This window comes from Tupaia chinensis, unplaced genomic scaffold, assembly GCF_000334495.1.
Source record: "Tupaia chinensis unplaced genomic scaffold, TupChi_1.0 Scaffold144586_1, whole genome shotgun sequence".
Lineage (NCBI taxonomy): Eukaryota > Metazoa > Chordata > Mammalia > Scandentia > Tupaiidae > Tupaia > Tupaia belangeri.
The window spans coordinates 221,910-233,357 of NW_006204446.1; the positions used below are offsets into that span (position 1 = coordinate 221,910).

At 36.9% G+C, this 11,448-nt stretch overlaps 1 protein-coding gene across 2 annotated transcripts in view; it reads left to right on the top strand.

The window, feature by feature from the left end:
* The first annotated feature begins 8,731 nt into the window (after positions 1-8,731).
* The window catches only part of CHIC1 (cysteine rich hydrophobic domain 1), a 128,385-nt gene continuing 125,668 nt past the window's right edge, over positions 8,732-11,448 (top strand). For both annotated transcript variants that reach the window (XM_027767751.1, XM_027767752.1), the window contains exon 1: positions 8,732-9,173. In XM_027767751.1, the coding sequence (XP_027623552.1) occupies positions 8,875-9,173 (299 nt within the window). In that variant the 5' untranslated portion in view covers positions 8,732-8,874. The remainder of the gene's footprint in view (positions 9,174-11,448) is intronic.

Sequence of the window (11,448 nt, forward strand, 5' to 3'; positions counted from 1 at the left end):
AGGAGAAGGGATTGTGGCGTGGCCATTCCCTCTTGGGGGTGATTTCTCTCTTTCTATCTCTCTGTCTGGCGAGTGCACATGCCCTATAGCAAAAACCTCTCCAAAAACAAAAAGTTCTTTCATCTGCTGTTTTTCAAGTGTCTTTAGCTCAAATAATCTTTATACCATAGTGATATATCATGGATGCATAGTCTGCCTCCTTTCGCTATCTTCTCTTGCTTCAGAGAGAGGTATTTTACTCTCAAAGGCTATAAACAAACGAGGCTGTTCTCCAGTGGTAGGGCATGGGATGGGCATTGAGGTGGATGTTATTATTATCATCCAAGGCTGTTTTCCATACAGATCTCCTTGAAAGGATAAACCAGACAAAACAGTTCATGCTTCTACGTACAAGACACGCAGGGACACAAGAAATAGCTGGAGAAATGTCTCCTAGTGATAGCATTACAATTTCTTTTAACCCCTCTGAAGATGTTATTAGTAAAAAGTGAAGTGAAAATAGCAAAAACATAAAACTAGAGTGAAAACATTTGTTCTGGACAGAAGAACCCAAAAGAAACACTTTCACAGATATGTTATAAACATATTTATTAAAACTCCAGGCCCAGACAGGAGGGTGGCCGTGATAGAACAACGTTCTGCAATGCTGAGAGCCCAAGGCCATGAATAACTCAAGGCCATTAAGGCCGTGAATAACTTTTTCCCACCAAATATTAAAAATGTCACATTGTCAGGGCCAGTAGGTGGCATGATGGTTAAAGCTCTGGACTCCCACATGGCTGACCTGTTTTGAGTCCCTGACCTAGCGGCTTCCTTTCTCACTTTCTCTCTTACTCTCTCTGTCTCTCTCTCTCTATAGAGAGTGCACAAGCCCTTTAGAAAAATTAAAAGAAGAAGAAAGTTAAATAAAAATTAAGAAACAGAAACAAATATCACATTGCCTATAGACAATTTAATGATTTTGGAAAATTCTCCCTAACTATGATTTTAAAACATAAGTAAATATGCAAAAATATGAAAATGCATATTTAAGTAAAGAGCCTAATTGGTTTAGGTTAACATTATAATCACATAATTATTAGCTCTATAATTGATTTGTAATTGCTCATCTGCATATTACCTTCATTGATAATCTGCATAATGATAATATAATTAGTTACACATTATTGTAGTTTAAATTCCTAGTAACACCATGACCTAGTTCTCTCTTTCTCTCTCTTTTTTTAAAAATAAAATTCTTACATAGTTTTGTCATACCATTTTGGAAATGGTGGAGACTGGCATAGACCATAGTTTTGCTCATTACTTTGGCAGTTACCTGGAGAGTTAATGAATATTCATCTAACACACCACACTGAAATTAAGATGATTCTGCCATTACAGTTGGACTTTGCTCACTGGAGCCTAGAGAATATGCTACTACTGAGTTGGCAGCGCAGATGACATTGCTGGGGAAATATGCAGTAGTTAATGATCTGTTTAGGAGCTGGAATTTTTCAGGACTCAGAAAAGTGAAACTTTTGAATAAGTGAACATTGTTATGTACTGTAGAAAAGGAGTTACTAAATTTAAGAAAATACCCTTCCTCCATATATCTAGTGGCCATGAGCACAAGTAAGTACTACAAAACAGATGATCTTGGCCCCTAGCATAAGTCCTATTAGTTTTAATTTTGCAAAGATTATATTTATTCTGCACCCTAATAAAAATTTGGTTTATTTATTCATAAATTTTATTAAGAACCTAGTTGAACTCTCATCAAAATAGCTGCACCCTAAAAAAAATTTGGTTTATTTATTCATAAATTTTATTAAGAACCTAGTTGAACTCTCATCAAAATAGTTAGACCAGATATTGCCCTAATCACCAAAAACGTAAAGAGAAATAAAGTATAATTCAGACCACTAAAAATGTAAAAAAAATGAAACAAAACAAAACAAAACAACTGCACCCTAAAAAAAATTTGGTTTATTTATTCATAAATTTTATTAAGAACCTAGTTGAACTCTCATCAAAATAGTTAGACCAGATATTGCCCTAATCACCAAAAACGTAAAGAGAAATAAAGTATAATTCAGACCACTAAAAATGTAAAAAAAATGAAACAAAACAAAACAAAACAAAAAAAAACCAGCAATGGTACTGGAACAAAAACAGGACAAATGAAACAGAATAGAGATCCCAGAAATAAACCTCCAAACATACAGCCAACTAATTTTTGACAAAGGCCACAAGACCATCCTGTGAGGAAAAGAAAATTTCTTTAGCAAATGGTACTGGAAAAACTGGGTATCCATCTCTCTCTCACCATTAATAAAATTCAATTCAAAATGGATATAATAGCTAAACCTAAGCCCTCAAATTATAAAACTACTAGGGATAACACAGGGTAAACTCTTGGAACATCAGAGTAGGCAAGGACTTCTTAAATAAGATCTCCAAAGAACAGGCAATAATCTCAAAAATAGACAGCTGGAACTACATTAGGTTCAAAAGCATCTGCACAGCAAAAGAAACAATAATTAGAGTAAATCAGCAACCATCAGAATGGGAGAATACATTTGCAAACTATGCCTCAAATAAGGGGCTGATAACCAGAGTATACAGAGAACTAAAGCAGCTCACTCCCCTAAAGTTAAATTAACCCAATTAGAAGATGGGCAGACAAGCTGAACAGACAACACTCTAAGAAAAATATACAAACAACTAATAAGCATTTGAAAGAATGTTCAACATCCTTTATCCTATAGGAAATGCAAATCAAAACCACAATGAGGTATCACCTAGCCTTAGTCAGAATGGCTAAGATGTAAAAAATAAAGAATGAGAAGTGCTCTGAAGTCTGTGGAGAAAAGAGAACTCTCCTACAATATTGGTGGAAAAGTAAATTAGTTCAGCCACTGTGGAGAACAATATGGAGATTCCTCAAAATTCTACAAATAGAACTAACATATAATCTGGCAATTCCATTTCTAGATACTTACCCAGAGATAGTAACTAACTGACTAATTCAGTCAGAAAAGTACTTGCACATCGATGTTTATTGTAGGATTATTCACAATTGTTATAACATGGAACCAATCCAAATGTTCATGAATAAGTAAATAGATTGAAAAGTGTGGTACATATACACTGTGGAATACTACTCAGCCATAAAAAATGAGACCTGGGGTCCAGCAGGTGGCATAGTGGTTAAGGAAGGTGCTAGCCTCCCACATAGTCAACCACGGTTTGAGTTCTGTATCCAGTAACTTGAAACACCCTGGTGTGTGTGCATGTGTGCCCAAAATCCAGTGGGTAAGATAAAGATGGGATTGTGGCATGGAAGTCCCTCATCCCTCATGAGAAGTGATTTCTTTCTGTCTCTCTGTCTCTCTATTTCAGGCAAGTGCTTGTACCTTATACCAAAAATCTCTCTCAAAAAAAAAAAGGAGAAAGAGAAAGAAAAAAAGAAGAAAAGAAAATGAGACCCTGGCATTTGATAGAAAGTGGATGAATATGTAAGACTTACTGCTAAGCAAAGCAAACCAGACTATGAAAGAGAGGCACTGTATGTCCCCACTTAATGTATACCAAATGCCTGAACTTATATGGCAGAAACTGAAAGACTGGAAGATATAAAAAAGCATAGAAAACAATTATGGATATTAGAGATAGTATGGGAGGAAGGTGGGGAATGTGGAAGGGTAAGGGAAAGGGAATCAAGGGGAAAAAGAAAGATGCAAAACATTTAAGAGACACAAATTGGAAAATCATCTTTTGATGGTAACATGTATTATAATATCTTTAATTGGATTAATATACAGTGTAGTCATGCTTGGAAAAAAAGTATATGCCATCACTTTTCTAAGAAAATAAGTAATAATCATAACAAATAAAATAAAAAGTTATCTGTTGATGGTAATATATATGGTAATATCTTTGACTTGACTAATATGTACAGTATTCATTCTGGGGAAAAAACATGTACATTGTAAAGATGTACAGTAATTAAATGTAAATATGTATATATATATATATAGAGAGAGAGAGAGAGAGAGAGAGTGAGATTTAACTTTCATAGCTTGGTAGCACCTGAAAAATATATTATTAGCAAAATATTTGAGATGTTATTATATAAATCATTATGATTTTATAATAATTAAAAATACTTCCAATTGCAAAAGCAAAAATAAAAAGAGAAGAAAGAGTGGTAAGTGTCAGTAAGGCTGTCGTGAAAAGGGAACTCTCCTATGCTTTTGGTGGAAATGTAAATTAGTATAGCCTCTGCAGAGAACAACATGGAGGTTCCTCAAAAACCTACTAGTAGATCTATCATAGGATTCAGCTCTTTCACTTCTGGCTATCTATCCAAAAGGACAGGAATATACTCAGTGGGAAAAGCACTTCCAAATCTGTTTTTTTTTTTTTGTGGCATTATTCACAATTCATAAAATGGAATCAACCCAAAAGTCCAAGAACAGATAAGTGAATTTTTAAAAATGTGGCACATGTACTCTATATACTACTACTCAGACATAAAAAAACAGTGAGACCCTGACATTTGTTTGTGTGTGTGTGGAATATGAAAGATTTAATGCTAAGCAAAGCAAGACAGACTGAATGAGTGACACTGTATGTCCCTACTTAATATATACTGAATGTCTGCACTCTACAGCAGAAACTAAAATATTGGAAGGTATAAAAGTGCGAAGAGCAAGTGTGGATACTAGAGACAGTAGGGAAGAGGGTGGGCAATGGAGGGGGAGGGAGGGAATCAAGGGCGAAAAAAAGGCAAAGCATTTAACAGATACAAAAATGGAAAATATCTGTTGATAATAATGTGTTAAGTTAAATCTTTGACTGGACTGATATGCAGTGTATTCATGATGGGAAAATGCTTTTTTTATGCTGTAAAGGTGTATAGTAATTAAATATAAAAAAGAAATACATATATTTTAAGAAGTGATATACTATTAATCAGTAAAAAAGAATGAAGTCATGATACACCATGAACAAATCTCAAAAGCATTTTGTTAAGTAAAAGAAGTTAGACACAAAACACCGCATTTGTATGATTCAATTTCTTTGAAATATCCATTGAATATATCTACAAATATAGAATGTAGGTTAATGGTTTCCTAAGGTGGAAGATGAGAATGAGATGAACTGAAATTGTGGCGGAGATTACTTTTGTAGGTGAAGAAAATGTTTTAAAATTAGTTATGACTGTTGCACACCTCTGTAGATTTACTAAAATCCCTGAATTGTATACTTCAATAAATAAGTAAAGCTGTCTTTTGTTTGTTTGTTTTTATCATAGGACGTGTGTACTTGTAGAAGAAGAGAGAGAGAGATACAGAGAGAAGTAAAGTGAGAAGTCACTCCCCAGGGGGATGACCACACCACAATTCCTTCTCCCCCCTTCTCCTCTGGGGACTTTGGGCATGCACACATGACCAGCTTGATTTTCAGAGTGCCAGGTCCAGGACTCAAACTGTGATAGGACATATGGGAGTCCAGTACCTTAACCACTGCACCATCTGCTGCTCCAATAAAGCTATCTTAAGATTTTCAATTCTTTTCAGCTGTTTGGTCATTAAAACTCTCTCAAATCATTAAATGTATTACATAATGCCTCATGTTCCCAGTCATTAGATGGGAGACTTTCCCTCATGCCCTGCTTAGCACATCAGACAGAATGTTTCCTGGTCTGCTTTCTTCTCCATCCACTCCTTGATTTACTATTCTCAATGCTGATGTATCATTTAGAAGCCATGATATTCCTTGTCTCTACTGACAATGGACAAATAACAAGTTTTTCTTTATTTTCCCAATTCTGAATTCCTAGTTCAGCAAAACAAATAAACTTTGGAATTACTTATGTCTTTCAACATAAGTATATGCAAGAAAACAGATGAGCAAATTTGACAATACCATATTTATACATTTAGCCAAGTAAGTTTAGCACTTTGCTAAACTGTTTTGTTCTTTTGACATCTGCCTAAATGTTATTAGCCTCCTCCAAATTCTTTTTAAGAGAGATTTTTGTTATAGGATACATGTGCTCACTGGACAAACAGGGAGAGAAAGAGAGACAGAAGAGTAAGAAATCAGCCCCCCCAGGGGGGAGGGTCACTCCATAATCCCTTCTCCACATTCTCCTCTCAGGATTTTGGGACTGCACGCACACGCACCCAGTGGGAGTCTTAAGCTGCCCGGTCTTGGACTCGAATTGTTGTTGACTACACTGGAGCCCAGCGACATAACCATTGCACCATCTGCTGTTTTTGGGTCTCTTCCATTTTGACCGAATTTCTACCTTCCCCCATGTCTCTCCCATACCCTATTGCCACCGTTTCTTCACTTTTACCATGGTTTTAGTACTTTATTTGCACTGTTGCAAAGTCTATCCCTTACTCATTTCCCTTTCTCTCCTTCAAATATAAATTTGTACTCTAATTTTGAGTGGTGGAAAGGAGAAACTACTATTCAAGCAGTAATCGGGGAAATACTTTTCCCTTTAGACATTGACTTAGTGGGCATTTATGAATAATACGTTTGGAAAAGTTTTTTGTCTTTTTTTTAACTCCTTGAGAGAGAAGAAGCTAGTGCAAAATATTGAATTTGATCTCAAGTTTATGGTATTTCACCTCTATAATTGATATATGATACATTTATTAACACCTAAGTAAAGCAAATCTTGCCAGAGGGCCATAAGAAAATATTTTAAGTTCCATCTTTTATTATCATTTCTGGCCAGTTAATAAAGTTCTCTACAATAAAGCTAGATTTTGTTGCTTATTGTAACAACTTATTTTTAAAGTTTCTAAATAATCAAGATTTTGAATACAATGGGAAAATTTTCACTGTAATAATACAAACTCCATATAATTGTTTGACCTATTCTTTTTATAGAACTAATCTCTTCCTCAAACATCCTACTTTGCTCACAGTACTAATGTAATGCTTATCTTAAATTAAAGCGTGGCTATGTCTATTTCCCCAGTCTCACAATCTGATTGGGATATAGCTGCAGTATAACAGAAAGAACAGTGCAGATGGTATAGAATACCTGGATTACTGGTAATCAGCAGCTGTGTGACTTTACTGTCTGACTGACAGATTTTTTTTTCAGACTGCTGTAAAATGCAAATCAGTTTGGCACATAATTTGGAAATTGCAAATATGTGAGTGCTACAACATCTTGTTATGAATAGATAGAATATTTGAGATGGAAAATTTTGGACAAAAGGCAATCCTAGACCTGAATAAATTACTTATATTTCTTTAGACTCACTTTTGTCATCTATAAAATATAATGGTGCTTACCTCACAGGATTGTTTAAAGGTTAACTGAGAAAGGAGAAGCCCTAAAAAAGTTGATGGAAAATGCTATGCATAGATTTCAATTTTTTGGCACCAAAATAAACTTGTACTTTAATTCCATATTTCTGCAAACTTTTAGAAGTCCTCTCCTATTGTAGGTGAAAGAGTCTAGCTCAGCATCTGGAAAATGAATAATGTTAATTAGTGTTTCCTTAGGTTAGTAGGAGACCTAACTTAGTTCCCCCTCCATTTCCCTCCCCCTCTGCAAAAACTTAAACATAAGTATTCTGATTTATCCTTTTTTTTAGAGAGAGAGAGAGAGATTTTTGCTATAGGGTGCATGTGCTCGCCAGGGAGACAGAAAGCAAGAAATCATCCTCCCAGGGGTATGGTGACACCACAATCCCTTTCCTCCATTCTCCTCTCATGGTTTCAGCCACACAGGGATACATTCCAAGCGCAAGTTCAAGCTGGGGGATCCAGTACTCGAACCACAGTCAAGCATGTGGGAGTCCAGGACCTTAACCACTGTGCCACCTGCTGGCAAGATTAATCTGTGAAGAAACAGGCCAGGGGCTGGCAGGTGGCATGGCAGTTAAGGGCGCTGGACTCCCAGATGGCCCACCACAGTACGAGTTCCAGACCAAGTAAATAAATATTAAATAAAAATAATTCTTGAAGAAAAAGAATGAAACAGGCCAACGAGCATCACTCTACAAAGCCTTCCCAAACGGTATCAAGCAGTATAATCCTTTAGCTAAGAGTACTGGAGTTTTGGAATCAGAAGAGACCTCCCAATTTAAAACCAGGTCTGCCATTTAGTAGCTCTGTGACCTTGGATAAATTGCTTATTCTCTCTGCATCTAGATTTGCCATCTATAAAATGGGATCATCATAATACACACCTCGTAGAGTTGTGGAAAATGAAATGAAATATGCATATCAAGCACTTAGCACAGCCTCTGATACTTTGTCCTTCCTAAGTATTACATAGTAGGAGTAGGAGTAGTAACTGGGTATTTCCTCTTCAGTAAACTGTGAATAAAAATTCTTACTCTGCTTCTCAGGGTTGTAGCAAAATTCTGACGCATCTTTTAAACTTATACTGAAGTTTCAATGTAAGGGATTGGTGTACACCTTGAGATATTGTGGGCAAAACTCTAACCTCACTTTTATAGAATATGCTTTCCCTCACCTGCATACACTGGGGGTAATAATACCCAGCATCAACTAATAGGAAATAAAATCTGAAGATACGTCCCCTGGATACCAGCAGCAGACTACTAAAGATCGGTATTAACATTAGCAACCGCACACGGTATCTCATTTCCCAGCAGTTCACCTCTAACAGCCCCCTCCCCTTGGAGCTGCGCAAGCGTACACTGAACTTGCTCCTCTCCTTCAATGCCCCCGCCTCCAACACCGCCCGAATACGCAGGCGCGTCTCCTCGAATCCTGTCCTTAGCCCCCTCTTTTTTCTCTTCATTTCGTTCCCCCTCCTCTTCCAGCACCTCCGCAGGTTCAAACTCTTCTACGTGAGAGTGGCGGCGATCGCGAGGTCACGTGATGAGCATCCTGCTGCCCAACATGGCGGAGTTCGACACCATCTCGGAACTGGAGGAGGAGGAGGAAGAAGAAGCAGCAACGTCGTCGTCGTCGCCGTCGTCGTCGTCGTCGGTATCTGGACCCGATGATGACGAGGAAGATGAGGAGGAGGAGGATGAGGAGGAAGAAGAAGACGGGGAAGAGGAGGAGGAAGAAGAGGAGGAGGAAGAGCCGCCTACACCTCGGGTAGTGAGCGAAGAGCATCTGCGGAGATATGCCCCTGACCCTGTATTGGTGCGAGGCGCCGGCCACATCACTGTGTAAGTGAGAGGGGCCCATGGGGTTTGAAAAAGTTGAAATTTGGCAACGTAGGAATGAGACGGTGATCGAGGGGCCTGTGGAATGGGGGAGGGCTGACTGAGACATAAGGTTAGGAAAGGGCACCTGGCCTAAATGAAGAAATTCAAGACGAATAGGTGTAAAGGAAGTGAGAATTACAGTGTGATGCACTAAAGCCAGGTAAAGAGTATAACACAAGGAAGTTAGGGGCTTGGGAGCCAGAGGAATTGGAGTAGGGGTGAATCTCCTTGTCTATGTGATGGCAAGTCTATAAACTGCAGGATGTACCAGAGGGTTTTTTGCTGCCAAGATTGATGTCTAGTGGAAAACAACGACTGCTGTGACATGTGACAAGGACTAGGTTTGCGTGCTTCAAAACAGGGACATGATATATTTTGTGAATAACATTATATAGGATATTCATCCACCCACATGTTCATTCTTCCAGTCTTCCTATCTAATCCTTACATGAATGAATACAATTATCCTTTACCTGTTTTGAGCATTACTCACTCTTACATTCATTAAATATCACACAGTTAGAGGTTCAGGTCGAGAAGCAGATTTGGAAAGTAGAAAGAGCAATAGATTGAGAGAGCTTTTGGATGCAAGCCACAGTTTTGTTTCTTACTGGCCCTGTGACCTTGGTTAGGTTGCTTCCCATTTCTGGGCCTTGATTTCTTCATCTGCACAAAAGAAGGGTTTGGAGTAAGTGATTTCTAAAGTCTTTCAGCTCTGAGATAATTTAAGATATCTCAAGGGAATTTTGTATGCCCAAATATTAAATATAAAGCATTAAATATATATGAAAATCAGTCCTCCAGGAACTGAGGATGATTTCTTGAAAATATATTCAGGATTTTTAATGTATTCAGGGATTTTTAAAAAGGTGAATTATGGGATCATGTTTGAGAAAATAAAATGGGGGAGGGATTTCATAAAAGTATTTGAAAAGAAATTGATGGTTCTCTAGACTTTGAAGAATGCTTAAATACTCAGTAGTTTGAATATTGTGTCACATTCATCCTCTTAACTTTGCTATCTTTTACTGCATTTTCAGATAGGCCTGCTTTTTTTCTATCATGTCATGCTGCCTCTAAGTTTGATATTGGTTCACCTTGCACCTTTGACTTTCCAATTGAACTCATACTGTAAAGGCTCATATATAATATGCACAACCTTACCCATCATGTTACTTTTTAAAATTTTTAACATGTTGAATATTTTGATTGTAATATACTTTTGTAATCTTTGCATGAAATGCATATGAAGATTTTGAAACAATGGAAGGGTTTAGAGAGGGATTGTAGATCTGCTTTTGGATTAGGCAATTTTAAGACAGTTTTCTTGGTCCAGAATTTTTGCAAAAAACCTACAACGTTCAGTTGCCGAGCTTACTACACTGTTTTACTTCTATGTTTTTCATCACTAAAGAGACAATTTATGAACCAAACTAATTGTGATTCTGGCGCCAAAGGTTACTTACATGCAGATTATTTCACATGACGGCACAGAGAAAAGGTACCCTATTCCAGTCCATAATTTTATACTCAAACACTCCATGCACCCTCCACCATTTTTTTTCCTAAAATTCTGAGAATGGAGAAAGAGCTAGGAAACAAAATTTAAGTTCATTCTTCCAGTCTAAAACTTATTTGTGATTCCATTCTACTCTTCATAGAATTATGATAAAGTACTTACGAACCTTTTTCTTCATTAGAAACAGAGCATTGACATTTGCCATGTTCAGATGTTTGTGATAGGTGTGGAGTTCTTCCCAGCTTAAGAATTCTGTATTTGACATAGTGGTGCTGGTAGTAATTATTAGTACTAATTGACTGAAGTCAAAACATGAAAAGCAGCAAACCAGTACTTGATTCACTAACTGATGGATATAATTTGGAAACTTAGTATTACTGTACACTAGAAAAGCACGTTAGATATGTCTGGGATTTTAAAAAATGTTAAATTTTTAGGAGAAAGTTTTATAGGATTGAAGAAACCTGCCTTTCTATGGTGGTAAAGCCTTATACCAGGTAAAGTAAAATCTTTAGGAAATAGTTAATCCGAGACATCCAAATACCAGCTTCTGTTTGCTTTTGTTTTCTGGAGTAGTAGTGTTAGAGTTGCCCTGAACTATATACTGTATGCCCTATCTGAGTGAAACATTTAATTTTCCCTCCCAGCCCTGATTTTTTTTTTTTTTGTAATATCTGTATATTCTTCTACATAGGACTTTATTTTTTTTCAAAGTTT